Here is a 26,588-nt window from a genome sequence, read left to right on the forward strand (position 1 = left end):
AAGGAACCATCACAGAAAAAAAAAAAGTACTGAAGCTATGAGTAATTTTTTGAATTTGTTGAAATTTTTTAATCAATGTACATCAGCAAATTTTTATTAAAAATATGCACTAGAGATTTCAAAATCAATTTAGCCATTTTCTCTCATGCCATTCATTCATATATTTAATATTGTAAAGCTCAATTACAACAATCTAGATAATATATACATATTAATATTTCATAATTAAATAAAAAAATAAAGTCCTCCAACTTTTCAAATTTATGCAATTTAACAGGTCTAAAAGAGAATCTGAAAAGACAGGCAGCAAAAGCAAAAACAGACAAATGTGATTATATCAAACTAAAAAGCTTCTGCACAGAAAAGGAAACAATCAACAGAGCGAAGAGACAACTTGCAAAATGGGAGAAAATATTTGCAGACTATGCATCTGACAAGAGATTCATATACAGAATATACAAGGAACTCAAACAATTCAACAGCAGAAAAGCAAATAATCTGATCAAAAAATAGGCAAATGAGCTGAATACACATTTCCCAAAAGAAGACATACGAATGGCCAACAGGTATATTAAAAAATGCTGAATATCACTAATCATCAGGGAAATGCAAATCGAAACCACAAGGAGATATCATCTCACCCCAGTGAGAATGGCTATTATCAAAAAGACAGAAAATAACAAATGCTGGTGAGGATGTGGAGAAATATACATCGTCGGTGGGAATATAAATCAGTACAGCCGATACAGAAAGCCATTATGGAGGTTCCTCCAAAAACTAAAAACAGAATTGTCATATGATGCAACAAGGAAAGGAAATCAGTATGTCAAAGAGATATCTGCACCCCAATGTTTACTGCAGCACTATTCACAGTAGCTAAGATAGGGAATCAAGCTAAGTGTCCATCAACAGATGAATGGATAAAGAAAATGTGGTGTATTTACACAAGGGAATACTATTCAGCCATAAGAAGAGTGAAATCCCATCATTTGTGGCAACATGAACCAGCATGGAGGATATTATGTTAAGTGAAGTAAGCCAGGAACAGAAAGAGAAACACCACATGTTCTCACTCATACGTGGAAGCTGAAATAGTTGATCTCCTAGAAGCAGAGAGTAGAATAGTGGTCACCAAAGGCTGGAAAGGGTAGGAAGGAGGGGGATAGTGAGAAGCTAGATAGAGGAATAAGATCCAGTGTTCTATAGCACTGTAGGGGGACTATAATTAACTGCAGTTTATTGCATACTTTTAATTAGCTAGAAGAGAGGATTTTGAATGTTACCAACACAAACCATAATTGTTTGAGGTAATGGGAAAAAACATATCAGTGGATACCAGAGTTTCAGGGCAGGAAGGAGGGAGCACAGAGTATTTTTAGGGCAGTGAACTATTCTGTATGATACTGTGATGGTGAATACATCACACTATGCATTTGACAAACCTATAGAACTGTACAACACAAAGTTGGAACCCTAATGTAAAACTTAACTAATAATAATCATCTATCAATTTGTTCTAATCGTAACAAACGTACCATACCAATGTAAGATGTTAGTAACAGGAGAAACTGGGTGTGTGTTGGCGGGGAGGGTGTGGAGGTATGGGAACCATCTGCACTTTCTACTCAATTTCTCTGTAAGCCTAAAACTGCTATAAAAAGGAAGTCTATTATTTAGACAAAAATGTTCACAGGACAACTGTAAACATGCACTTCAGTTAAAATATTTAATTATGTTCACAGACAAAATATCCCTGGGTTTATGAATGCTTGGACTCAGAAAATGTACACTGACTGTCATATGATATAACAATGTAAGAAAAGAAACAAAATTTCATAAATAATCAAAAATCCAAGCACAATTTATGTGGCAGCAAGCCACTGTAGGACACTGGATGGTTGGTGGTCAAAAGAAAGGCTCTGGAATCCTGCCCCTTCAGCTGACTAAGACTGCCCGGGCCCAGGTCCCTGGGCCTCTCTGGCCTCCTGTCTTCCCTGGTGTAGGGGCATCAAGGCCACAGTTCTCAGGGACTGGATGAAATGCTCTGGGCCCGGCTCACTGCTGCCCGTCAGGAACTGGCTCTGCCAATCCTGTAGCTTGACTGTGCACACTCCACTGTCTCTCTTCGAACACAAGACACACACACGCACACACGCACACACCCTCCCTCTGAGATCCTGCCTCCCCGCTGCTCCTTACTGTCTCTCCCTCTGAGCACGTCCATCCAGCCCAACTTGTGCACGGTCCTCCTGGCCCCTTGTCTGCCAAAACTGCTCTTCCTAAAGTCTCCAGAGACTTCCCAGGGGCTAAACTCAGAGAGCAGAATTTAGACCTCATCTTATGGAATCTTTCTAATAGAACATGACCCATGACCTCTCTCCCTTTGCAGCCTGGAGCTGACTGAGGTTTTCGGGACACCCACGCTTCTGGCTTTCTTCCTGTTTCTCTCGTATCTCCTGCTGTGTCTCCCTCCTATGTCTCATTTAAAGCCTCATTTTCCTTTGGGAAATCTTCAAATATTTCAAAGTTCAATGTGAGTAAGATCATCACAAAATATTGATGATAATACAAAATCATTTATCGTTGGATGTGTCAGTTTGTGCTGTCACATTCAATATTTCTTTGACTATTCATAAACTTAGGAGGAAGACACTATAATTTTATTTGTTTTTCAATGTGAAATCGAAAACTTAGAAAGATTACCTTTTCAATAGTGAATTTTATTTAATTTAAATAAAATTCAAGTATTTCTGATGAAAATTTAGCATTCTAATTGAGGTGGGCTATAAAATATATACTGCATTTTGAAGACTCGATATTTTTAAAAAGTAAATATTTCACTAATACTTTAAAAACTTGATTAGATAAAATGATAATTTTTTCACATATTGGGTTAAATAAAATGCATTATTAAAATACGTTCCACCTGATTCTTTTTACCTTTTTTTAATGTGGGTACTAGAAAATTTTAAATTACATGTGTGGCTTACATTATATTTCTATGGGGCAGCACTGGTATAGAAAAATAATAGAAATGCTGCTTTTATTAGTAGTAATTATAATAGCTACCATTTACCCGGTGTCTAGAACTTTAAATTTGTTATCCCACTGACTTCTCAGAAAGGCCTTCATATGTACATATAATTATGTGCATTTTATCTGTGAGGAAATAGAGGCTCAGAGAGGTTAATAATTCTGCTTCATGTCACACAGCTGGTCAGTCACCCACCCTGGAATGACACCCACATTAGGCAGACTCCAAGGGGTCCACACGTGCGCTTTCCCCCCTACACCACCTGTGTAGTTTCCCAATAGACTTGGGCCATAATTTTCCAACTACGTATCACAGTACTTAGAATAGAGGCCTGGAAACAGGACACTTAATAAACAATAAATGAAGGAAGAAATGAATCATGAAAGTTTTCAGCAAAGATGAAAAAAAATGACATGAGAATTGCAAAAATATTCTATAAACTTTGAAGCATTGTACAAATACCAGTTATCACAATTATCCCGCTGTGATACTCAGTTAGGGTAGCCACAAAGCTGAAGATCAGGGTAACAGGCCCAGGGCTATAAAACGAGTGTGTGCCTCTAAAAAGACTTTTTCTGTATCGCTAGCAGCCTCTTGTGTCTCCATGTTATAATATCATAGGAGGACTTCAGCATTTCTCTGAAATTACCAAAATTTGTAATTGCCATTTTTATTCATTCACTTCTTCTTTAAGACTGTGCAAACAAATAAACAAATATGAGGGCTGTATCAGCCCTAAGGCAAAGTCATCTCAGGTATATGAAAATCTGCTTTTCTCAGTGAGTAGTTCTACATGATTTCAAGGCTGGAAGCGAAACTCAGCAGAGACATGTGGGCGGGGGTCGGGTAGTTCTGGCACACACCGCCAAGTCGTGCCTACACCCCGCTTTAGCAGTTTCTGGGTTAGATCTCACCATTTCCCACCCTACTTCTGGAAATCCCAACTGCCTCAAATAACCCCTTAACATCTCCCTGGCAAACCTGACAGGCTTTGAGCATCAGTGCTCTTCTTACACGTCAGTCACTGGGAGCAGAGCTGGGGCTCTGTCAGTTAACACTCTCTCCTCCAGTGGAAGAGTCCATGCTTTCTAGGCCACTGACCTTCATGGATAGTAACTAATCGAGCCAACGTAGAGGGAAAAATTAGGTCTTGGCATATCTAGGACTTTCTTTACTGTAAATCAGAACTTCAGGATTTAAAGTACCTGAAAGTTGGAACCAGCCCAAATGTCCATCATTGGATGAGTGGATACGAAAAATGTGGTACATCTACACAATGGAATACTACTCAGCTATAAAAAACGAATGAAATACTGCCATTTGCAACAACATGGATGGACCTTGAGAGAATTATATTAAGTGAAACGAGTCAGGCACAGAAAGAGAAATACCACATGTTCTCACTTATTGGTGGGAGCTAAAAATAAATAAATAAATTCACACACACACACACACACACACACACACACACACACACAAAAACCGGGAGGGGGGAAGAAGATATAACAACCACAATTCCTTGAAGTTGATACGACAAGCAAACAGAAAGGACATTGTTGGGTAGGAGGGGGGTGAGGGAGGAGGGAGGGAGGTTTCGGTAATGGGCCACAATAATCAACCACATTGTATATCGACAAAATAAAATTAAGAAAAAAATAAAATAAATAAAAATAAAATAAAGTACCTGAAAGTGTAACAAGTTTTAAATAGTTCTTAATGCAAATTAGGTTTAGTTGTTCCCATGTCTGAATATTTATTTAAAAGAAAGCTAAAAATTGGCTTGTTAGAAAAGCAAAACAGTGAGCGTGTTACTAGATATTTTTACATTTTGAGAGGGCATTTGAAAATACCGTTCTTAACATTGAGCCATGATATGGTTTCATTACGTAAACATTTCAAATATTAAAATGTATATATTTGATCGTGGAGACTCATGCTTTCAGAGTCTTGTAAATAAATGGCATCATGTTGTGATTCTGTGGTGCATACTAGGGAAAAAAAAATTGGGTCTCGGGTCTATATTAGACCAGTTAGAGATCCTGCATTAACACAGGTAACCACTCAAGACAAAGTTACCTAGTAGTCTGAGTTTTTTCAGACACGTAAGTGGATGGACAGAGATTCACAGCAGGTAATAAGTAACAGACCCACTTGCACTTCTTGCACACACCTCGGCAGTTTTTAGCAGTCACGGCGTCCCCGTAGAAGCCAGCAGCACACCTTTCACAGTGGGCGCCGTCTGTGTTCCCCATGCACTTCAGGCATTCCCCGGTGACTGAGTCACAGTGACCAGCCTCTGAAGGGTCGACATTGCCGCTGCAGTCACACGGCACACAGGATTCCCCGGGCACTTTTGGGTTTCCATAGTAACCGTCTGCACATCTGCATCAAAGATTCAAAGTGGGATCCAATCAATGCAATTACTCAGGACACTACCCCACTGTCCAGGCACACCTTGAATGGCTAATAAATCTCACTGACTCTTTTCTGTGAAATTTACTGTGAAAGGGTTGTAACTCCACGTTTAGGCATTCACAGAGCTCCTTCACCCATTGTGACACACGGGGAGAGTGTCCAAAATGAGACATAATTCCAGTAAATGTGTCTCCAGAGCCACCTCCAACCCAACCCTGACCACTGGGGATGCCACCCAGCTCCCCTATGGGCTTAGCCAGAGCTGGGCACTAAGCCTTGCACGTGGTAAAACACAACACTAGTGGTCGGGCGCCACAGACAACTGTTAAATCAAACCACTTGTCACCTACAGAATGGTCCAGAGTGATGGAATACTGAAATGGGTGAGCCGTAAATACTAACTCCTCACTGTTCACCATTGTTCTGGAGGAGAACTCAGAATAGCTCTGAGAAAAGCTAATTATTTAGAGAAAGAATACCATTCCATAAAACTCCCAAGTTTTAACATTAATTTTTAACTGCTATATGTTTTTTTCTTTGTTTAGATGAAATAATTATACACCCAAACTCTAAAACCACACTTCACTACATATTTTTAAAAAACACGTAGAATTCATATTTAGTTAAAAAAATATCATGCCACTTTTCAAAACCAGTGGAGCAACACAGAGCACCTCTCGCACCGGGCTCCCGCGTGTCCCTGAGCGCACTGGTCACAGACCACTTCGTTGGTGTCCTCGAGGTGGCAGGTGGGGCTGAAACTGTCAAAACATTAGAAATGAGTGCAGTTTTACATCAGATGGTGCAGGATTTCTAAATATTGAAAATGCTTAATTTTTAGCACTCCTGTCTGTACAAACTTAGCCCAGAACCCGAGGCCTCAGCCACCCAGCCCGTCCTGTGGGCCTTGTCTGTCCCCACCACCCTCCCTGAGCACCCATGCCCCTGTCCCTTAGTCACAGGGTGCTTGCTGCTTCTGCCCCTCTCTGCCCAGGCTAACCCGGCCCAGCCCAAAGCCCCACTCTGCTGTCGCTGCCTCCAGTCCTGCTAGGTGCTCCTGGCAAGCTGGGTCCCTCCCCTCGGGGTCCTTGGCCCTGCTCTCAAGGGCATCAGGTGGCTCCTTGCCTCCCCAAGGACTCCCGCTGCTGTCTGAGGTCCCTTCAAGCCCTATTCCTCAGTCTTTCCTTTTATCCACTGGAGATTCAAATGAAAAGCCCTGTGGGGAATTCCTTGGGGGTGCGTGGAGGAAGAGCTTTGAACCTGAGAGAGATCCTGGGGTATGAGGCCGTGCCCAGGCTGCCTCCTTCCACCTTCCATGCCTTCTGCTCCAGGGCCACCTGCGACTCCTCAGACAGGATGTGTCCTCTGTGCTTCCATACCCTGGCACACTCTGTTCTTCCACCTGGAATGCCCTCCTATGCTGATCAATTCCTCCCCATCCTTCATGTCTGCTAGCAGAGCTTCTGCAGAGTCATTCCTGCGCCACCAGGGAGGTTGGACAGGACCCCGCTATGGCCAGGACCACGCTGTGAGTCCCCTGGGGCAAGCAGCTATGCACGAGCAGGTGGACACTCAGCCCCTGCTGTGAATACCCAGTACACAGTAGGCACTCAAATGCTTGTTCAATCAATGAATGAACTCAGACCATTCTTGTTTATTTTTCTGGTTTTGTCAAATGTTTAAGTGAGTGTAGACATCTGGAGTCCTATAAAACCTGCATTATCTGTAAATTCAAAAAGGAGCCAGCCACGTGGTCCACACTGTCAAAGGTGTTGAGCTTGGCATCTATGGCGCAGATTAATGAAGTATCATGAGAGCCACATGGTTCCTGAAAAGCTTCTATGATTTGGAGCAGGGTCTTAATCACATGAAAAGCAAAAATGCTCACATTTAGTGAACTTGCATTTCACTCAAAGTACACGGTATTTTAATTTTAAAACAAAAATAATTTGTAGAAGATTCCCACCCCCCACCTTTATTTGTCCCTTCGGTTTTCATACATATTAATTTTTTAAAAAATCATATGCCTTTTTGAAATTGTGCATTTATCTGAGCAGTAACTAAAAGTTATTTCTTCTTTGGTTGTTGAGGTGAAGATAATGTCATCTCCAACAATGTAATTTCTGCCTTGTTGTCTGTACTTTGCAGCAACCTTGACTGCATTCTCGGAAACTTCATCTTTAAGATCTTCCTATTTCATTACTGCGGCCATAATGAACCCCTTTTCAAAGTCTATTGTGAGTCTTCCCTGCCACTGTGGAGCCGTCGTCCCTTTCCTGGTGGTCCACACAGGCACCTCATCTGGTCCTGCAGTGGAAAAGTGTTCTAGCCAGAGGCTGCAAACCTGGCCTCCATGATCTTTGACAGAGCACTCTGTGTCATGTTTGCTTCCAGACACTTCTGTCTCTCCTCAGCACTCAATTCGTGCCACTTGAGTTCCAAGGCCCCACTAAAAGGAATGACCAAGGCATCTGGTCACACTTGTCCACCTGCTCTTTCATTTTTATCAACCACTTGTTTTCTTTCTAGTGTAGTCTTTTCCAGAAAGACTAACTAAGTAGACCATTGATTTTGAAGTAAAAAATAAGTGTTTATTCAACACTCCAGTCTGTCATTCCAATCACGATAGAAGCGAACCGGTTTCTTTGGATGTGTAACCTGGGATTTGACTTTGCACATGATGTCATATTTAGGTTTTAGTTTTTTATCTCCTCCTCTCACAGCCACCTAAGTTTACCAATAAAGCTCTTCATGTATTATTTCTATATCTTGAATAGGACCTATACTTCCTTCAACATGTGCGATATCATCATCTTCAAAAGCACATGTTTGATGAAAGATCCCATCACAGGCACTAATATGAGATAAAAAGCCATGTCCCAGGCCCTGCCCATTGGGAGCTCCTTCCCCAAGGCCAGCAATAGCTGCTACACTAGGAAGGTAGGAATTTTGCTTGCTGGTGTGTGGTACTGGCAGAGAAAGTCGAACCTCTGCTCTGGCACAGGTGCTCAGCTGTCATGAGGATGGACAGTGCAGAATGGAGAGTTTCCTGCTGAAGCCTGACTTGGTTAGCACATTGAAGAAGGCAGATTCCCCAACATTTGGCAGTCCAGCAACACCAGTGCTCAGAGAGGTTCCAGATCTTCCATTGATTGGGGGTGGTTTAATTCCGTCACCTCCCTTCTTGGGAGGCATCGTGCTCTGGGTGGGTGGTGACATGGGGTCCCAGAGGCAGCCGCAGGTGGGGAGGAAGGAAGAGAGAGCTCAGGTCCAGCTCTCCACCGACCAGTCTCATTTAGCCTCACATTTCCTATTTTGGTTATTAAGTCAAAAATTCCCTAAGCCCTTGGCCAATGTTTGATGCTTCTCTGTTTCCTTCCTACCTTCTAACCCAGTGGCAGGCACACAGTGCACACTGTGAAAGAGCTGATGACCAACACTGGAGAGGGGAAAGCGTGCATGTCACACACTGGATACATAACTGGATACACCATGCTTATTTTAAAGAAGAGAATCCAACCTGCCTTCTTTAAACCTGATCAGTCCCCACTGGGCAAGAGTCACACGCTTATTACACTTATCACACACACAGTCTTGCTCGGAAGATACAGTGCACCTGTGGATGGGAATCCTGGTGCACTGGGCAGCAGTGCGGGTGGAGGTGCGGGTCTTACTTGTTGGAGGCCATGGAAAGAGGGCAGGCACAGGGCTGACAGTCCCCAGGAGTCCCTCGAGAAGGCGCCCCATAGAAGCCGGGCAGGCACTGCTCACAGTGTGCTCCAGTGGTGTTGTGCGTGCATGCCTAGGGCACAGGATGGAAAGGATGGTCAGCTCAGGTTTCCTAAAAAGGTTTTCCGATTCACTTGAAGTCCAAGTGAAAGAAAAGACAAAATGTTAAAACAAGTCGCTATACTCTAAGTTATGTGATAAAGGATTACCTGTTTTCAGATGAACTATTTTTTAAAAATGTAATTTGTATAAATGAGAAACCTAGAAACATTTACACTATGTCAGAGTAACTGGTGCCAGACTTGCCCACCTGTAGGAAACTGGAAAACTGGCACAAAATGTCACAAACAGCTGCCTTCAGAAGCTGAACAATAGCTAGTGCAGGTCTGTGATGCCCTGGAGAGGGCAGGCATCGAGGGTGTCTGAGGATAGTATGTCTGTCTGCCTGGAGACACCTGCTGGGTGGGGGACCCAAGCAGAGCAAGGTGGTCTTGCTGATTTGAGGAACAGAGGTCAGAGTTTGGGGAGACTGGATGAAGTGAGATCTGGGCAGAGTACTAGAGCTTTCATAGAGTATGAGCTCCAGAAATCTGCACAGGGGACCCCTTCAGATGGCTGAATACTAAGCTGCTTGTGCATACAGTGAAACTCAATGAGGCCAGACCTAGAAATACAGGTGAGCTGTAAGCTGAACAATTTAGAACAAGTACAGAGCTAAGGAGCATCAGAATTCCAACAAGCTAGGGTGGGGAACTCAGAGATACCCACCCAGGGTCTTCTGAGCAATAGGTGTTCCGAGAGGTAAAGGCCCCAGGCAGCAACTTAATAGCAAAGCAAACCTGCCATAGAGTAAAGGCTACATTGCACCCACCCTAGCAAAGCTTGACACAACTCTTGAAGCAATCAGGCTGACCTGAAATAATTTAATTGCCTGCCAGAATGAACTTCCATGTTCTTTAAAGGAAAGTTACAAAATCCAGAAACCCAGCAATGCAACAACATTCATTGCACAATATGCACCATGCAATCAGAAGCTACAGGATATGCCCCCTCTGGCCACATCAGGGACAATTTGGAATCCATGAGTCCAGAGAGATAACAAGTAGATAAATAAATAAACATATGAGAAGGGAGGGCTCCTGCTGACACCAGGAAGCTGCTGCATGCCACTGATAAGCAAAGGGGAAGTGCTGGAGTTAGAGGATCTCCTGCAAACATGGTAGTAAGTGCTGGTTAGGCAAGAATCATCAGACCGCTAAACCTGAGGGCAAGCTCTGAGGAGGAAGGGGATACTTGCATGATTGTAAAGTGCATTCCTCAGACTGCTTATTCATTGCAAAGGAAACAATAGTAAATATATAGTGGAGAAAGTGACCAACACTTCACCTGTGTGATCAGAATGAAAACCACCAGTGAGTGGCACATGGATATGTGGGCTTCCACACATGGTGCCCTGAGAAAGACACGACATTACTAACACAGTATTCTGGCCTGAAATGCACAATCTGAATCCACCCATGAGAAAACAGTACAAGGAACCCGAATGAGGTAAATTCTATTTTTTAAAAAATGATTCTATTCTTCAAGATGCCAGTGTCATAAAAGACAAAGAAAGGCTGCGGAAACATTCCAGATTAAAGAAGCCTGCAGAGACGTGGCAACGGGATGCGACACCCAACCCTGGGTGGGGCCCGTGCTGGAGGCAGAAACGCTACACAGGACAGCGTGAGTCAGCTGACGAGACTGCAAAATGGGTGACAGGGTAGAAAAGCAGAGCATAATGCTGAAGTGCAAATCTCAGCTCAATCACAGGAAAAGACCAGGCCAGCCCTGCTGAAGGATGTTGCACAGAATGCCCAGCCCTCTTCAGAAGTGCCTCAGTCGTGAAAGACAAGGAAAGGCTGAGGAACTGTCACAGAATAGAGCAGACGAAGAGACAAGGCTGCTAAACGCAGTGGAGGGTCCTGGGTTTGACTCTAGAAAAGAAGAAAAAAAGGGACATGAGCGGAGAAACGGGTGAAACTGGCATGAAGTCTGAGCTAGCTGGTCATATTGGGCCAATGTTAACTTCTTAGTGTGATAACCATACTCTGGTTATGCAAGATGGTAGCATTAGGCGTGCTGGGTGAAGGTTACCCAGGAACTCCCCATACTGTTTTTGTCACTCTTCCTAAGAATAAAATTATTCCCAAAATAATGTTTCAAACTATAAAATAATTATTTATTGCAATTAAAGCTTTGAGGCCAGTTGCTATTTAGCATATTTATGATTATATTTCTGTAAATATATACAGTATTAATAAAGCATGAGAAATCTATCCTTTCAGCCTAGCTGTCACTAAAACCACAATGCTGGCAGTGGGGGTCTCTGAAAGGCTGGCCTGCAAGCCCGAATGGCACAGGGAGAGACGTGAAAAAAGCTACAACCTCGTCAAGCCGCTGGACGCTGTGTACCTGAGGACACCAATGCCAGAGGGAACGAGTTTGCCTGCAAACCAGCACTTCATGCAACTCCTGCAGACGCCCGACTTACAGAACAAAGAAATGAACACAGAACAAAATGAAGCTGTCCTTGCAGCATGAAGAAAAACGAGGCTCTAGAGAGAATAATCAATCCAGCGAATCATGCTAAGACCTTCTCCATGGGTCTGATAATTAATTTCCCTGGCCCTGTGGCTCAATCTCTTTTGGAAAGAGCATGAGCATTTCCCCAGCTGGGGGTGACAGCAGCTGATTAGCATGGGCATTCACTCCAGCTACGAGCAGCAGAGCCATTAGAGCCCAGGGTGGCCTGGCTTCAAGGCTTCAAAGAATTCCTGATTGAAGTTAAAAAACAAGTCTTGCCCTGTACCTGCCCTGAAGTTCATTCTCAAGATTTACTACGTATTTGTTAAGCCCTGTTTCAACTCATGTTGCACGAAAGAGGTACCTGTTTGAAGAGTTTATCTAAAATAACTATAAAGCATTACACATTGTACAAATGACTGTGATTATTAGAAGTTTTATTCTTCTTCTTATGGTATACTATGAAATATAATGTGATTGAAAAGATCCAACTCTTTGTATTTAATTAGTGGACAACATTTTTGACCTTTATATTGCTTTATAATCTTAGTAAGCAATAAATAATTACTGTTCATTGTTCTAACTAAAAAAAAACTGCTATGAAATTATATATGCCTTTTTTACTACTAGCAAAGTAACTTTATAAAAAATGGAAAAAAAAAAACAACCCAGGAAACATTTCATGACATGTACTTAAATCTGCAAATTTCATTTAAGAAAGGAAAGTCTTTCTTTTTACAAGATCAGGGCTATTCTGTGCAGGAAGCGTTTTGAAAGTCATTCTCCACAGCAAATGGCTTGGAGTGGGGAGGAGAGGGCGCTTGAGGTTCTAGCAACAGACTCACATGGCAAATGCCGCGAATATCACACTCAGCTGCATGGCCGTGGCATTCACAGGGCTGACAAATTCCTCCAAAGAGTATTCCATCCACACGGTAATAGCCAGACAGGCACGACTGCAAGAGAAGGGCAGGTGACCTGTGCTCGTGAACGCGACTTTGCCAATTACGCGAATCACCTTCTTTCGAACATCTTAGAAAAAACTTTTCCATGAGTAGAGAAATGTATTTTATTCTTTTTTAAAATATCTTTATCAACATATCATTTGCATTCTATAAAATTCACCCATTTTAAGTGTACAATTCAACGATTTCAGTAAACTTACCAAGCTGTGCAACCATCACTGTCATGCAGTTCCTTATTTCCTTTTAAAGGTAAAGACATGCACACAAAAACTTAAGAGTTGCCACAAGTCAGCATACATTTAGTGGTATTCCATTCCAATATTATTAAAATAGAAATCATGCAACACTTAGCCATTTAACCAGTGTTTCAACCCAGAGAATTTTTTCTTTCAACTTTATTTTGTTTTCCTCTGCTTGGAATTCATTAAGTTTGACACTAAACAAAGTACAGTACTCAAAGTGCAGGTCTGTGTTAAGCAGCATCAGTTTAACTGAGCCAGCATTACAGGGCTGCTGTCCTGGGCTAAGCCTGGACCGGCAGCGTGGGCATTCAGGAATGCCATCCTGCCTGTGAGGAGCGGGAGCCACCCACACACAGCAATTCATCTGAGCCTCATGACAACCCTGGGAAACAGTATCTCTACTTTATGAACACGGAATGTGGGACACAGAGGAGTTAGACACTGTGCCTAGTGTGTCGTGGAATGACTCAAAGCCGGGTGTGCACACCTCCAAGGCCATGCCCACAGCAAGCTGCCAAGGGCTCCAGCAGACATGAAACTCCTTTAAGAGCAGACTTGGGAATGATTAATTTGGAAGCCAGCACATTCCCATGGGAGCATGGGAGGAGGGGGCTTGGATTTAGTTTTTATTTCTATAAGAATTCTTAAAGAGTATTTTAATTATACAAACAATTTCTAAACACGTTTATTCACACAGACATTGTGAAAGTTCCCTAACGCTTCCACCTGCCCATGCCCCCGTTATCTGCAGGTGGACGTTGGGTAGGCACTGGCCTGGAAGTGCTCCCGAGAATTCCACTCCCTACCAATAGCTGCCTGATTCTTTGTCAGCTTCTGAGTAAGAGTTTGATTAAAGAATGAGTTCTGCTTAACAGAAACACTTGAAAACATGTTATGCTTCTTGTGCTCGCCTGAGCTACCACCCCACGCACAATGGCCCTATTTCTCTCCAAAGCCTGGTGGCCTCTGAGCAGTCCAGCAGCTGCTCACTGCTGCCCCCTCCTGGCCCTGCAGGCAGCCTTCTCCTTCCAGGATGTCCTGCTCAACCCACCTGCTCTCCTAATCCCACATCCCACAAACTGAGGTGGCCTGAGAGTGTTTATCCATTAAGCAACAGGCATACAGTGCGTAGGACCTACAAATATTGGCTGGCCCTAAAAATAAATGTTTAAGACCCCCCCCAAAATTAACTGGTTTCAAATTTATTTTTAAAAAACTTTGCAAAATATTTAACATAGAAATATTTAATTAAATATCTGTACCATGAAACATTAGGCCAACTTATGGACTGCAAAGTTTTTGATGGATAAATATTCATAAAAACAATTTATGGCTTAAATTTTTTCACTATGTAAAAATGATTGCCAAGAAATCACAGCCAAAGACAAATGTTCAATCATGAAGAGGTGGGATACAGCACGGATGAAGCTCAAATCCTGACGTGACTGCTTTGGAATGTGTTACCTTGGTCAAATTATTTCATCTCGCTGTGCCTCAGTTTCCCAAACTTCAGAACAGAAAGCGTTTGGAGTAGCTACCAGATAATGGCAATTGTCAGAATTAAATAAAGTCATGTATTGAGAGAGTTTAGAATAGTGCCAATTGCATAGGAAGTTCTCCATAGGAAAGAGTTATCTTCAATTCTTATGTCAAATAATTTCAAAATATTTTTGGCAACAGATTACTTTTATTGATGGTCACAAGTGCATTTTCATATTCTTCCCATGTGAGGTAGAGCCCATCAATGTAAAAGAGCCGGGACCCATAAAAGGTCTCAAAATGAACTTGGCTTGTCTAAAGCTATCCTGCTCTTGTGCAGCTGATTTGTAAATGTTCAAATGCAATCAAGTTCAATCCTCCTTAGAAATGCAAAATATGGCATCGATATTGCAAGTTTCCTGTTGACTGAGGCAAGAGAGCAGCACTGAGTCAGGGTATTTCCAGGGACCCCAGCCCACACATGGCAGGGGAATTGGATTTCTTTAAACAATGTGACTGACTTGCAATATTCTGATAGCCCAAAAGAGTCTGAGTCAAACACTGGGTTTCTAAACCTAAATCAAATGTGCATCATTACATCACCACCAGGGCACTGTTTTTCCCATAGGAAAGAAAGAAAGGGAGAAGATGGTAAGAGAGGAGAAGCATTACCTCACAGGAGGTCCCTGTGTAGCCTTGGGGACATTCACAGTGCTCCACGTCAGCGGCCACTGCCAGGCCTACAGCATTAAGGCTGGCTGTGTCCAGAGAGACAGAATCCAACCTACAACAGATGGGGGCCATTATGTGACTCATAGGCTCACAAGTGCCATCTCACACCTCGGTGAAGATGGGTTCCTAAAAGATTTAATTCAAACAAAATGGCGATGTAATTTTTGTAACTAAAGATTTTCACAGAGGTACACGTTCTGGGAGCCATGATTATTTCTGGGAAACACGGTCATCATTTAAAGTGCATAGAAAGCTGTAGGAAGGGTCTGATGTTGCATTTGACATCGAAACACTTCTGAAAAATCAGTCCATTCAGTAGACTTACCAATAATACAGAGTTATTCTCAATGTACCATACTATGTTTGCATTAGCTGCATCCAACTTTTATGCCTGGCCAGGCATTGCCAGAAACTGACCTCCTCAAGGTAGTAAAATGACCAAGGATGGACACATTAGCTTAAACAGACTTTTAACATCAGGAGAGTAAGAACCAGATACAACATGGTCCAGGTGACTGTTAACTCATCAGGCTTTTCTCAGAAACCCTCCTTGAAAGTTTCTGATCCTAACGTCAAGTCTGTTTCCTGCTAGATACATTTGTCGTGGATGACTATTTTTATGTCTTCAATAAAATTATATTAAAAATGCTTTATAAGATGGCAGGTTCCTTTAGCTGTGTCCTTAAAATAGTAAATGTAAAACATATTAAGCTTAAAATATATAATAATAAATAAAGATTGTAGTACCTTCACCATAAGTTTTTCCTCCCTTCTCAATACTTACTTGTAAAGAGCCATTTTTGCAGAATTGTAGTTGGCTCTGATCAAGAGATGTGTCACGTTGGCAAGGATAGTCATCAGCTGGTCACGATCGATCTCCCTTTTGGTATTATAATCTCGGAAGTTCTCAGGCACGAGTCTAACCACATTCAAGTACTCTTCGTAGGGCTGAAGTGACAGGCCCTCAGCCTGGGTGCTTAGAACAAGTCCATTTCCCTAACATTTAAAAACAAGAGGAAGTGTATTTATAATTCAATTTAATGATTAAAAACAAAATCAAATTTTGTGTTCAGCAACATGGTTTTTCACTTGTGTTCCAGCAGCAAACATGTAATGGCGTTTGCAACTCTTGGTCTAGAACTATCAAAGAAAAGGTGTTTCACTGTATTCCTTTTAGAGGATTCCAATAATAAATCAAAAGACTGTGAACTTTGCTGGGATCTTGGAAAGAAAACAAAGGCATGCATATGCCCACAGTTTTTATTAAGGCAGCCCATCTGACATCCTTAATCTGTAACTAAAGAACAGAAGTAGAAAAAGTATGTAAATACACCTCCAGCTTTCCATAAAATTGCTGTTAACAAAAGTGATGTACTTTCCATGGTTTCTAGTTGTTCAGGCTGGAGGTGGAGGAGCAGCTCACTCAGGGTAAGAGGAATGGGGTGCAGACACCTGAGACAGGAACCTGAAATGGTTTCTGCCCAGGTGTGCCGCAGGCCCTGGGACATTACCACTTTGGCAATCCTTCTAGCCCTGCCTAGCCACTTTTAGTCATAAAACTATCACCCCACTAAGCCCCAAGCTCTACAGCAAAAACAATGCGAAAGCAATTACCTTAATGATGACATCAGCGTGAGACACGAGGTCACTGTCCACCGTGTCCATTGGAATGTCATAAGACACCGTGTATCTCAGGAGTTCACCAAATGAAGTCAGCTGAAATGTTTAAGTGAAAGTAAACACCGAAGGGGAAAACAGTTACAGCCCCAAGTGAGAGAAAGTGTTCTTTAGGATCCATCTGGAAACATCTAGGCTGCAAGATATCTCAGTGGCCGCAATATGTAAAAAAATTCACATTAAAGGCAGAGAAAGGGGAGCATTTTATATGAATATTTCATTTAACCAATATTACCCAAATGCAGGATATTATTTGAACGCACAGAAGAAAAATGCACTCCTTAGAGACCACAAGGTAAATTACTATAAACTTCTGTTAATCACATAATAAACATTTATTTAACTTAAATAATTTAGGGGGTGGGGAGTTTGATCTTTGACTACAATCTCAACATTATGATTTGATTGCCCGGCTTGCAGGAGAAAAGCAAGGAGCATGTTTGATCGGCTACTTAAAGGAAGGACTAAAAGTATTTCTTCCTGATCAGATACCCTTTAACGTAAAGTAAAGATTTTCTTTCTGATGGGTATGTTACAACAATATGTTGTTCAGAATCCAATTTTGCACCATAAAACTGGACAAGTGATCTCAAGAGAGAAAAAGAATTGACCTCTGGTGATAAGATCACATTATAAATAGAGCACATGTTCTAGTGTTATAATTTGATGAAAAAAAGTTATTTAGAAAAAAGCACTCCTTAAATATACAAAACATATTTAAATAAAACATATTTAAACTCTTAAAAATATACAAAACAAATTATAAAATTAAAATATAACCATGAAATTAACTAGAAACTTACCAAGCTACAAGACTACACTACTATGAAAGTATTCCATTGCTTTAAAACAAACCAAATTCCCGGTAAGCTGAGCAGGGAGCTGTAGTTGTTGAGATAGATTCCCCCAAATGTGTTTTCAGATTGGTCAGAACCTGGAGAGAAGGGGCACAACCCGTGAGGGAGGTGGGAACATGCCATGGAAGGGAAGGTTCAGCCTGGAAACCAACTTTCCACGTTGTGGAACCACCATTTTGCATTTTCTTAAAATTAAAACAGAAAGTATTCTGTCTGCTGCTAAATGTGAACTCTACATGAGCAATAGCCTGTCCTGATGTGGAAGTGGGGGATCAGCACAGCAGTCCCAGGGTGGAACATTCTCCGAGGGCCTGCCATATGCCGCACAGTGAGTCTGCCGCCACTAAACTGCAGACATGCAACGAGCACTTCAGGAAGGCCCGAGTGGGTTGGGAATGCAGGAGGAAAGTCAGAAGTCTGCCACGGGGAAGGGGATGAAGATTCACAAAACAGGTTGCTTAGGAACTGGGACAAGAACAGATGTCCATTTATAAATGCTACAATAAAAAGCAAATAGGGATCAGAAAGATCTTGTGTATTGGATGTAAGTCAAGACTGTGAAATGCTCTGCCCAACACTCAAGTGACCAATGAGACTACTTAAAAGGCAAACAGCAGATGTTCTTTCTTAACATTCTCTGAGACCTTGTCCAGGACGCTGTTACTCCCAGCAGCACACGCACCTTATTTCCGAGGTAGGCCTCCGGGGCCGCCCAGTAGTACCTGGGGGCCAGCCGCTGCAGGGCCACAGTGTTGTTGATGCTGACCTGGCGCCACCCACGCAGCGCCTCCTGCTGTGACGGGATCTTACTTGGGCTGACCAAATCGGTGACCAGCCACCCAGACATATTGCTCACCTTAAAAACAATCCAAGTATTTTAGAATATGAAACAGAAGTCACCTTAGAATTCACCCAGTCCAGTGTTAATATTTTCACAAAGAAGGGAGATGGTATTAACAAAATGTGGCTATTGAACTGCACAGCCCGTGACAGCTCCACTTGTCCAGGGAGCGGGAAAACCTGAGATTGAGTCACACATCCCCCAGATCCAGATTAATTATGAGCAAATAAATGATTAAAACCATAATGACAGGACTGGCCAGTTAGTTCAGTTGGTTAGAGTGCAGCCTTGTAACACCAAGGTCAAGGGTTCAGTTCCCCGTACTGGACAGCTGCAAAAAAAAAAATCCAACCAAAAAACATAATGGCCATAAGTATATATGTATATATTAGACCAAAAAATAGCAAAGAACTTAATAAATGCATTGATTAAAATGCCTCTTGCTAACTCTGACTCCCCTCTTCTTTGTTGTCTCTGCTATTTACCTAAATGCTGCAAATGTATGACAATAACCTCCGGATCCTATGCTCCCAATTTGTCCCTCACATAAAGACAATAGTAGTCACCTGCAGATGAGTCCACCCCTGCAGCCCGTCCCTGGCCTCCAGATATCACACTGTCTCCTCCCCTGGTCACCTTTTGGCACCCCCTCAAACTGACCCCCCAGAACTCTCTCTTCTCAAAACAACTCGCCTGTCCTCCTGTACCTTGTGCCTCCTACTGTTGTCCTCACCCTTGCCACTGGACGCCTCCCACCCCTGCCTGTCTGAGCTGGAACATTCTCCTGACCCATGTCCTGGTGTGCTTTCTGGCCTGAGACCAGTGAGGCAGGTGGGGTGAGATCTGAGCTCCCCACTTGATGTGTTTCCCCAGAGAAGAAATTCAAATGTGATGCCTTCTACAGTGCCATATCATCCTGACACTTCCATAGGGGACACATGTGGGAACAAACAAAGGACTTATAAAGAAACTTCAGGGATACTTTTAGGAGTGGGCTGCCTTTGATCTGCACCAGTGTCATTCCAAATGGGCACGAGCCATATCACAGGGACATTCAGCCTCGCTGTTCCCAGCACAGCTTGGAGAGAACTAGTGTGAGACAACCTGCTGATTAAATCCGGCTCACATGCAGTGCCTCTCACCTGACTGATGGGCCAAGAAAGGCCATCGCAGACATCAGAAACGCCAAAGCAGAAGCACTCGGAGCAGCCCTGGGGGTTTCTCTCCTTCAAGTTATAGAATCCTGGCTTGCAGCGATGACAGTCTTTTCCCTCAACATTTTCCTGTAAGTTAAGGTAAAAGACTAGCTTGTGTCTAGATAGGCAGAATAAAATGACATTAACAAGAAAGGTGTTCGGCGATCCACAGAAACAGTACATGAACAAACACCCAAAGAAAATGTGAAGCCTCGTGAGGTTAATATTTCCAGAAAAGAGAGTTTGAAATACAAGTAAATACCATTTGCTTTTATAGCAAGAACAAGGATCATGGAGCTCGGTCGTTATGTTTCAATTGCGTGTTTTGTTTTGTTTTAAACTTCCATTTTTGCTGATCTTACATGCATTTCAAAATCTGAAGAGGGCTCTAAAATTGTCCCATTCACAAATACTCAAGAATAATTTCAATCATATATGAGGGTACTTCAAAAGTTCATGGGAAGATTCATATAATCTTTTAATTCTATTCTTCCATGAACTTTTTGAAGTACCCCTGTATAACATGTGTCTAGGACTCTGCTTACGTGGGAATAAACATATAAGGTACATCAGGAAATCCTACAAATTATGGGGAAATTGTTATTAATATCATATGGCCAAATAAAACCCCTCACTGGTACTATACTAATGCATTTATTGTGCTTGTTCAATTCCTTTTAAAGAGAAATCCAAAATATCATAACTGTCTTTAACTAGTGTTCTTAGAAATTTAGTATTTACCTGTTTCTCCTCCAAATACAAAGCTGGAAAAGAATGTTCCGGAAGAATTAAGCGAAGGTCAGAAACAATGTGCAGTGTTTGGTTTCACCTAAGAAGTCGCAGACATGCCTCTGGAATATACGACCACTGCCCAGAGGTACCAAAAAAGAAAATCAGGTGCTCATCCAAGTCCAAGGATACTGATATGGCCAACCCAGTGTGACATGTCACGCTTCTCAGAAAGGGGACACAGGGGGAATTCTGCTTAAACCTTATTGCTTTACTCAAGAACTGATCATCTGAGCCAATAGAACATGTTCCTTTTACAGAGAACCTCAAAGGAAACTCAGGGGTGTCCTTGACCTCTACACATACCTTACAAAGACACGGCTCTGCACACAGGTCGTCATTCACACTGCCAGCTGGACTGCAGTCACAACGGGTGCAGAGTGGGTAACCCTTGTAGCCTAACTGGCAGCGATCACATTTTTCTCCTGCAAAACCTTCCTTACATGGACACTGACCTGGCCACTTCCCTGGAGAGAAAACAACAGCAGTGACCCAACATGAAGGTAAAAGAGGTTTAAAGGAGGGGGAGGAAACATTTTTCTGTAAAGGACCAGAGAGTGCATAATCTAGGCTTTTTGGCCACAGAGTCTCTGTTGCAACTACTCAACTCAGCTGTTACTGCCTGAACACAGCCACAGACAATACGTAAGCAAATGGCCATAGCTCTGTTACAATAAAACTTTATTCACAGAAACAGGCAGGGGGCTGGTCAGTCAGCTCAGATGGTTAGAATGTGTTGCTGATAACACAAAGCTCCAGGGTACCAGCCACAGTACCTTGCTCTGAGCTACAGTTTCCTTGCCTGTGAAATGGGTTCAAAAAATTCTGTCTGCAATGGTTGACAAGTTTAAATGATATTGTTTTAAAATGAGTCCAATCAAGGGCAATTGTCATCACCAGTATCACCTCCCTCCCCTCACCAGTTACACATAAGGATCAATTCAGTTGTGTAGTTTACCCTCCACATTGCTGGGGGGCCCCACAGTAGCACATCTGTCCCTTCTGGTCAATACCCATTGACCACTGCTAGTGGCTGAGAATTTGATGGGCTCACAAAAGTTTTGAACAGATACAACCTATTCAGGAGACTCTGGTATTTACAAGTCCATTTGCCAGGTTTTGAAATGAAAAGAACATTGATATTTACCAAGTTAACTGGAGGATTTGCTTGCTTTGTGAGATGATGTATGCAAAAGCCCTCCAAGTGTCTTCTAAGAGCTAAATAGAGGGGTTGCTATTTACTATGTTCCATGTATGGCTTTAAACTCAGCCTATTTCTTCTTTCATTGATTGCTCAATTATCTGCTCAAATGTCATCTCATCACCCCAACATTGTCACCTTCACACCCTGTCTCCCTCCAATCGTGACTCCTAATTTTGCCTCATGCCCAGGGCACTATCCCTACCTGGCATTATATTCCTCAGGGACTCATTCATTTAGTGTCTGCCTATGAGTGGGGAGTTTGACCATCTTGTTCACGTACATAGTCCTGGGTCCTAGGAAACTGCCTGACGCACAGTAGGTGCTTGATAAATATTTGGTGAACACAAGAATCAATGAAGAATCATATCACCAAATTGCTACACAATGGTAATGGTTCCATGAGGTACAAGTCTTCCACCAAAAAAAAAAAATCAACTACAAGCACAAATATGAACCAAGAACTTACCATTACGTGAGTCAGAATGGATATCATCTTTAATACAGGCAGAACTGAGGGACCCCACGGGGTCACAGTCACAGGGACGGCAAGGCTCATCCTCATAAGGAGAAACCTGAAAGGCAGGAGTTTCCTGGATTATCTTACTAGATATAACAGTAATATTAGCAATAATATCAATAATAATACCAGTGACAAGGTATCAGCTTTTTATTCAAGATGGGACTATTACAATGATTTTGTGTACCAAGGGGATGTAGGATCTCAGGAGCATAAGGTAATCTCAAGTCAGAAGGCCCCAAACATCTCTCTGAGGGTGACAGTAGACAGTATCATTAGCAAATGCCACCCTTCCCCACCAGCACTGCTACCAGCCCCCTCACTCTGCTGACCCTCACAGCCACATTTTAAGCGTCACCTGTAAACAGACTCTCACAAGTATCCGTGCAACAACTATCAAGTCAATGGAGGATTGACCGAACACCTGCTATGGGCAAAATACAGCTGCTTTAGTTATTGGCTAAATCTTCCTGTCTACGGTTGGTTTTACCTGAGATTACACAGCCAACAGGCCCCTGAATCCAAGTTAAATCACAATAAGTGAACATCCTCATTTGAGCAAGAAAACAGGACAGAGTAGGAAATGCAGATCTGAAGAGCACGACCAGTGTAACGGGAACGTAAATGAAGTACTACAAAAGAACATGAGTCTGCAGTACTGAGGCTGAAGCTCGGTGAAGTCTCTTGCACTCCAGGAAGACAGTGGAGCTCAGCTGTGGTGAAGGAGGACCCTTACTTGGTGTGGCCTATAATGTCCATCGACACAGGTTTCACAATTGATCCCCGTGGTGTTCTGCAGGCAATTTATGCAGACCCCTCCTCCTCTGAACTGTCCGGCCGTGTTCAAACTTCTCTTCTGATCTGCAACACTCTCATCATAGTAGCAGTCTTTGGCTTTATTGTGACAATTACATTCTAGGAGAATATTTTAACATCTCAATTAATGTACATAGTATGTATCCTACAGAGAAAACCCTTCCCTCTCTAAGTGAGTTCCTATGACTATAAATTAAATTAAAATTCTAGAATAAGTCTTTTAAATATGATATAGACAATATTATAAAGGATAATTGGGAATATCCATCAAAATAATAAATGTGCACACCCACTGACCCAGCAATGCATCCTCTGGACAGACTTGCAGAAGTGTTTGCATACTTGTGAATGACAGTTAACCACTGCACCACTGCTTGTGTTAATAACAGACAACCAAAACGTTCATCAATAGGTAGCTGTTTAAATGATATTACACCCATATAATGAAATTCTCTGCAACTGTTTTTACAAACAGCATTTCAAATTGTTAATATGAAAAGAATTTCAAGACATATTGTTAAATATATAAAGCCATGTGCAGAATGGCATGCATAGTATGTCATCCTCCGTGTGACAACTGTTTGGAGAGGAGAAATATGTTAATACATGCTTCCTTTGCATACAAATTTTAGAAGAAACATGCTAGGAAATAACAAAAAGTGGGAAGGATGCAGATGAAGTGGGAGTAATGATTTTTACTATATACTTTTATATATTGTCAGATGTTGGAATCTTGAGAATATATTACCTATTTAAAAATTAAATCCAAATAAAGAATAAACAAATAGACGGAAAGGGAGCCTTAAGTAAAATAGCAAATCCATAAAGATCCACTTAGGCCTCGATAATTTAAACGTTATTAAGGTAAACTGCAGCTTTGGGAACTATTTGGATTTCTGAGAAAACAAGCTACTTAAAAATTTAAAAAGTTAAGACACCATAAACTTCAACGTGGTAAGAGGGAAAGAACTACACTGTTCAGATTCTAGTGTACTCACCTTCACATGTGTTACCAGAAGAAACGGTCCCAGGCCTCCAGGGCTGCTGGTGGTATCCTGGGCAGCACCTGTCACACCTCTCTCCGCAGGTGTTATGTTCACATTGACACTGTAGTTTCTAAACAACAAGGAATACAACATTTGATCAGAAAACCTTACCTGCGTAGTTTTCTTAATTTCATTTTAAAAAGAACCTCTTACAGTCAAATATGCGGCAAGACTTCACAATAAAAGATATATGGCTGTATCAAAGCAAACTGGCATTTCAACATTAGAGAAAAACATACACATGAGGTTGTTACAAAGAGAAGGGAAGATAAAGCAAAACTAAAGTATAGGTTAACTAACCAAAATGTTTTTAAAAAGATATATTGACTTTGTAGGGTTGGAAGCTTTTATGAATAATTTTCTTGCCATTTATCTATATATTTTGCAGCATCAAAAAAAGAAAAATACAATAATCTTATTCCAAAGGTAAAGAATTACAAAAGTTGGGGGAAAATAAGTAACTTCATGTGAGTGGTTTAAAAGAAGAAGAAGATTCACCTAATATTATACTAAGACAGATCAACTTTATTTTATCTTAATTTAGTACCACAAAACAGAAGGGGAGAAGATGAGAAGAGGAGAACCCTTCTTTTATAAAGTACAAACATAATTTATAACTGCATATGCTTTTTGCTTGACCTCTTATAGAGAAAAGAGTTTCAAATCCGTAAGGCCACTGAACTGTACACTTTAAATGGTTAAAATGATAAATTTTATGAATATTTTATTATAAAACAAAAAACCACAGTAAAAACTTAATTTGAAATATATCCTCCAAACAAATAAAAATGAAATTGTTAAATCAATGAAACCAGATAAAACCTTTTCATTAGGCGGCATGATTTTATTTATTTATTTATTTATTTTTGCAATCATAGATTTAATTATAAATTTCAAGAATGTACTAGCCCCTACTGTATCCAACATAGCCTATCAATATGACTCATATCCAAAACAATGAAAAGATTTTATACCTTTCAACATCTGCCTTAAATAAACAAGAACAATGTAGACATTACAGCCACACCTTCTATTTTGAAGATTTAGTGAAATATAAAATACTAGGACTCACCTTTGCAGTGTCATCCCATGGGCAGCTGCTAGCATGGCCGTAGCAAATGCACATCCCGCCAACAGAAATGTCTTTTATTGAGTAGTAATACTATAGAAAAAGAAAGTTACAAACAAAATTAACACTTCTTTTATTTCAGTGAAAAAAAAAAACATTGGCACACCAACAAATATCTCAGGTGCTTTAAGAGCTGTTATTGGTAATCTAAAATATAATTATATACACATTTTAAAATTATATTTTATGCACAATCATTGTGCTCAATTAAAATAAATAATGCTCAAATTAGCTAATCAGTAGAATCCAAAGGAGTCTAAAAGAATTTCCCAACTTGGCTGCATTTTAAAACAAGACAATCACCTTCAAAACCCATGCTATTGAAAACCCTAAAAAAAAAAAAAAATAGGTAAATTAAATACAGCATGGTATAAAAAGGATAATATATCAGGACCATCAGGATTTATTCCAGAGTGCAAAGTTAGCCTAACACACGAAAGTCAGTAAGTGTAAATCAGCACATTAACAGAGTGAAGTGCTCTCCTCTTAGGATCCGCTCTCACCAATTCTTTATGTCTTTGCATGTTAGTGCTAACGAATACCTCTTTAAATTTTATTTTTCATTGTTCACTGCTAGTATATAGCAATGAGATTTAGTTTTGTTTATTGATTTTGTATATTGCAACATTGCTTAATTCATTTATTATTTCTAGTAGTTGTTGTGTAGATTTTCTAGGTACACAGTCACATCATCTACAAACAGTGACAGTTTAGTCTTACTGTACATTCTGTATGCCCTTGAGTTCTTTGTTCTTGAATTATTGAACAAGGCCTGTACAAATTAAAACGTTGCCAAGGGGAATTAAAGAAGACCCAGATAAGTGGAGGAATACAGCATGTTTCTGGATTGGATGACTCAATAGTTAAAATGTCTTCCAAAATTCTTCCCAAATTGATCTAAAGATTCTATAGAATCCCAATGAAAATCTCAACAAGGATTATTTTGGAAAATATTAACAAAGTGATTCTAAAATGTATAAGGAACTATAAGGAACCTAGAATAGCCAAAATAATCTTGAAAAAGAACTAAGTTGGACTTTATGGTACCTAACCTCAAGACTTACTATAATCAGGTAATCAAGAAAGTTTGTTATTGGCATAAGAATAAACAAACAGATCAATAGAAGAGTCCAGAGTCCAGAAATAGACCCACAATAATAAGATCAAATCATTTTCAACAAGGGCACCAAGACAATTTAATGGGGGCAAGTAAAGTATTTTCAACAAATGGTGCTGGAACAATTACATATGCATATGGGGAAAAAAGAACCTTTTTACCAAACACAAAATTAATTTGAGATGGATTACAGATGTAAAAGCTAGAGCTATAAAGCTAGTAGAAGAAATCATAGGAT

General features: G+C 41.1%; 1 protein-coding gene and 1 pseudogene across 1 annotated transcript in view; both read right to left on the bottom strand.

Annotated features, from left to right (window-relative positions):
* LAMA1 (laminin subunit alpha 1) overlaps positions 1-26,588 on the bottom strand; it is a 113,314-nt gene that overhangs the window by 58,739 nt on the left and 27,987 nt on the right. The window contains exons 6-19 of the mRNA XM_063076625.1: positions 25,177-25,266; positions 24,057-24,174; positions 22,979-23,157; positions 22,192-22,297; positions 20,828-20,988; positions 19,679-19,819; positions 18,378-18,551; positions 16,776-16,877; positions 15,946-16,157; positions 15,102-15,213; positions 12,589-12,699; positions 9,124-9,251; positions 6,124-6,210; positions 5,205-5,416 (exon numbers count right to left, since the gene is read on the bottom strand). Of these exons, the coding sequence (XP_062932695.1) occupies positions 5,205-5,416; positions 6,124-6,210; positions 9,124-9,251; positions 12,589-12,699; positions 15,102-15,213; positions 15,946-16,157; positions 16,776-16,877; positions 18,378-18,551; positions 19,679-19,819; positions 20,828-20,988; positions 22,192-22,297; positions 22,979-23,157; positions 24,057-24,174; positions 25,177-25,266 (1,933 nt within the window). The remainder of the gene's footprint in view (positions 1-5,204; positions 5,417-6,123; positions 6,211-9,123; positions 9,252-12,588; positions 12,700-15,101; positions 15,214-15,945; positions 16,158-16,775; positions 16,878-18,377; positions 18,552-19,678; positions 19,820-20,827; positions 20,989-22,191; positions 22,298-22,978; positions 23,158-24,056; positions 24,175-25,176; positions 25,267-26,588) is intronic.
* On the bottom strand, positions 7,517-8,644 carry LOC134362200 (obg-like ATPase 1; annotated as a pseudogene).

Source organism: Cynocephalus volans, chromosome 13 (genome assembly GCF_027409185.1).
Source record: "Cynocephalus volans isolate mCynVol1 chromosome 13, mCynVol1.pri, whole genome shotgun sequence".
Taxonomy (NCBI): domain Eukaryota; kingdom Metazoa; phylum Chordata; class Mammalia; order Dermoptera; family Cynocephalidae; genus Cynocephalus; species Cynocephalus volans.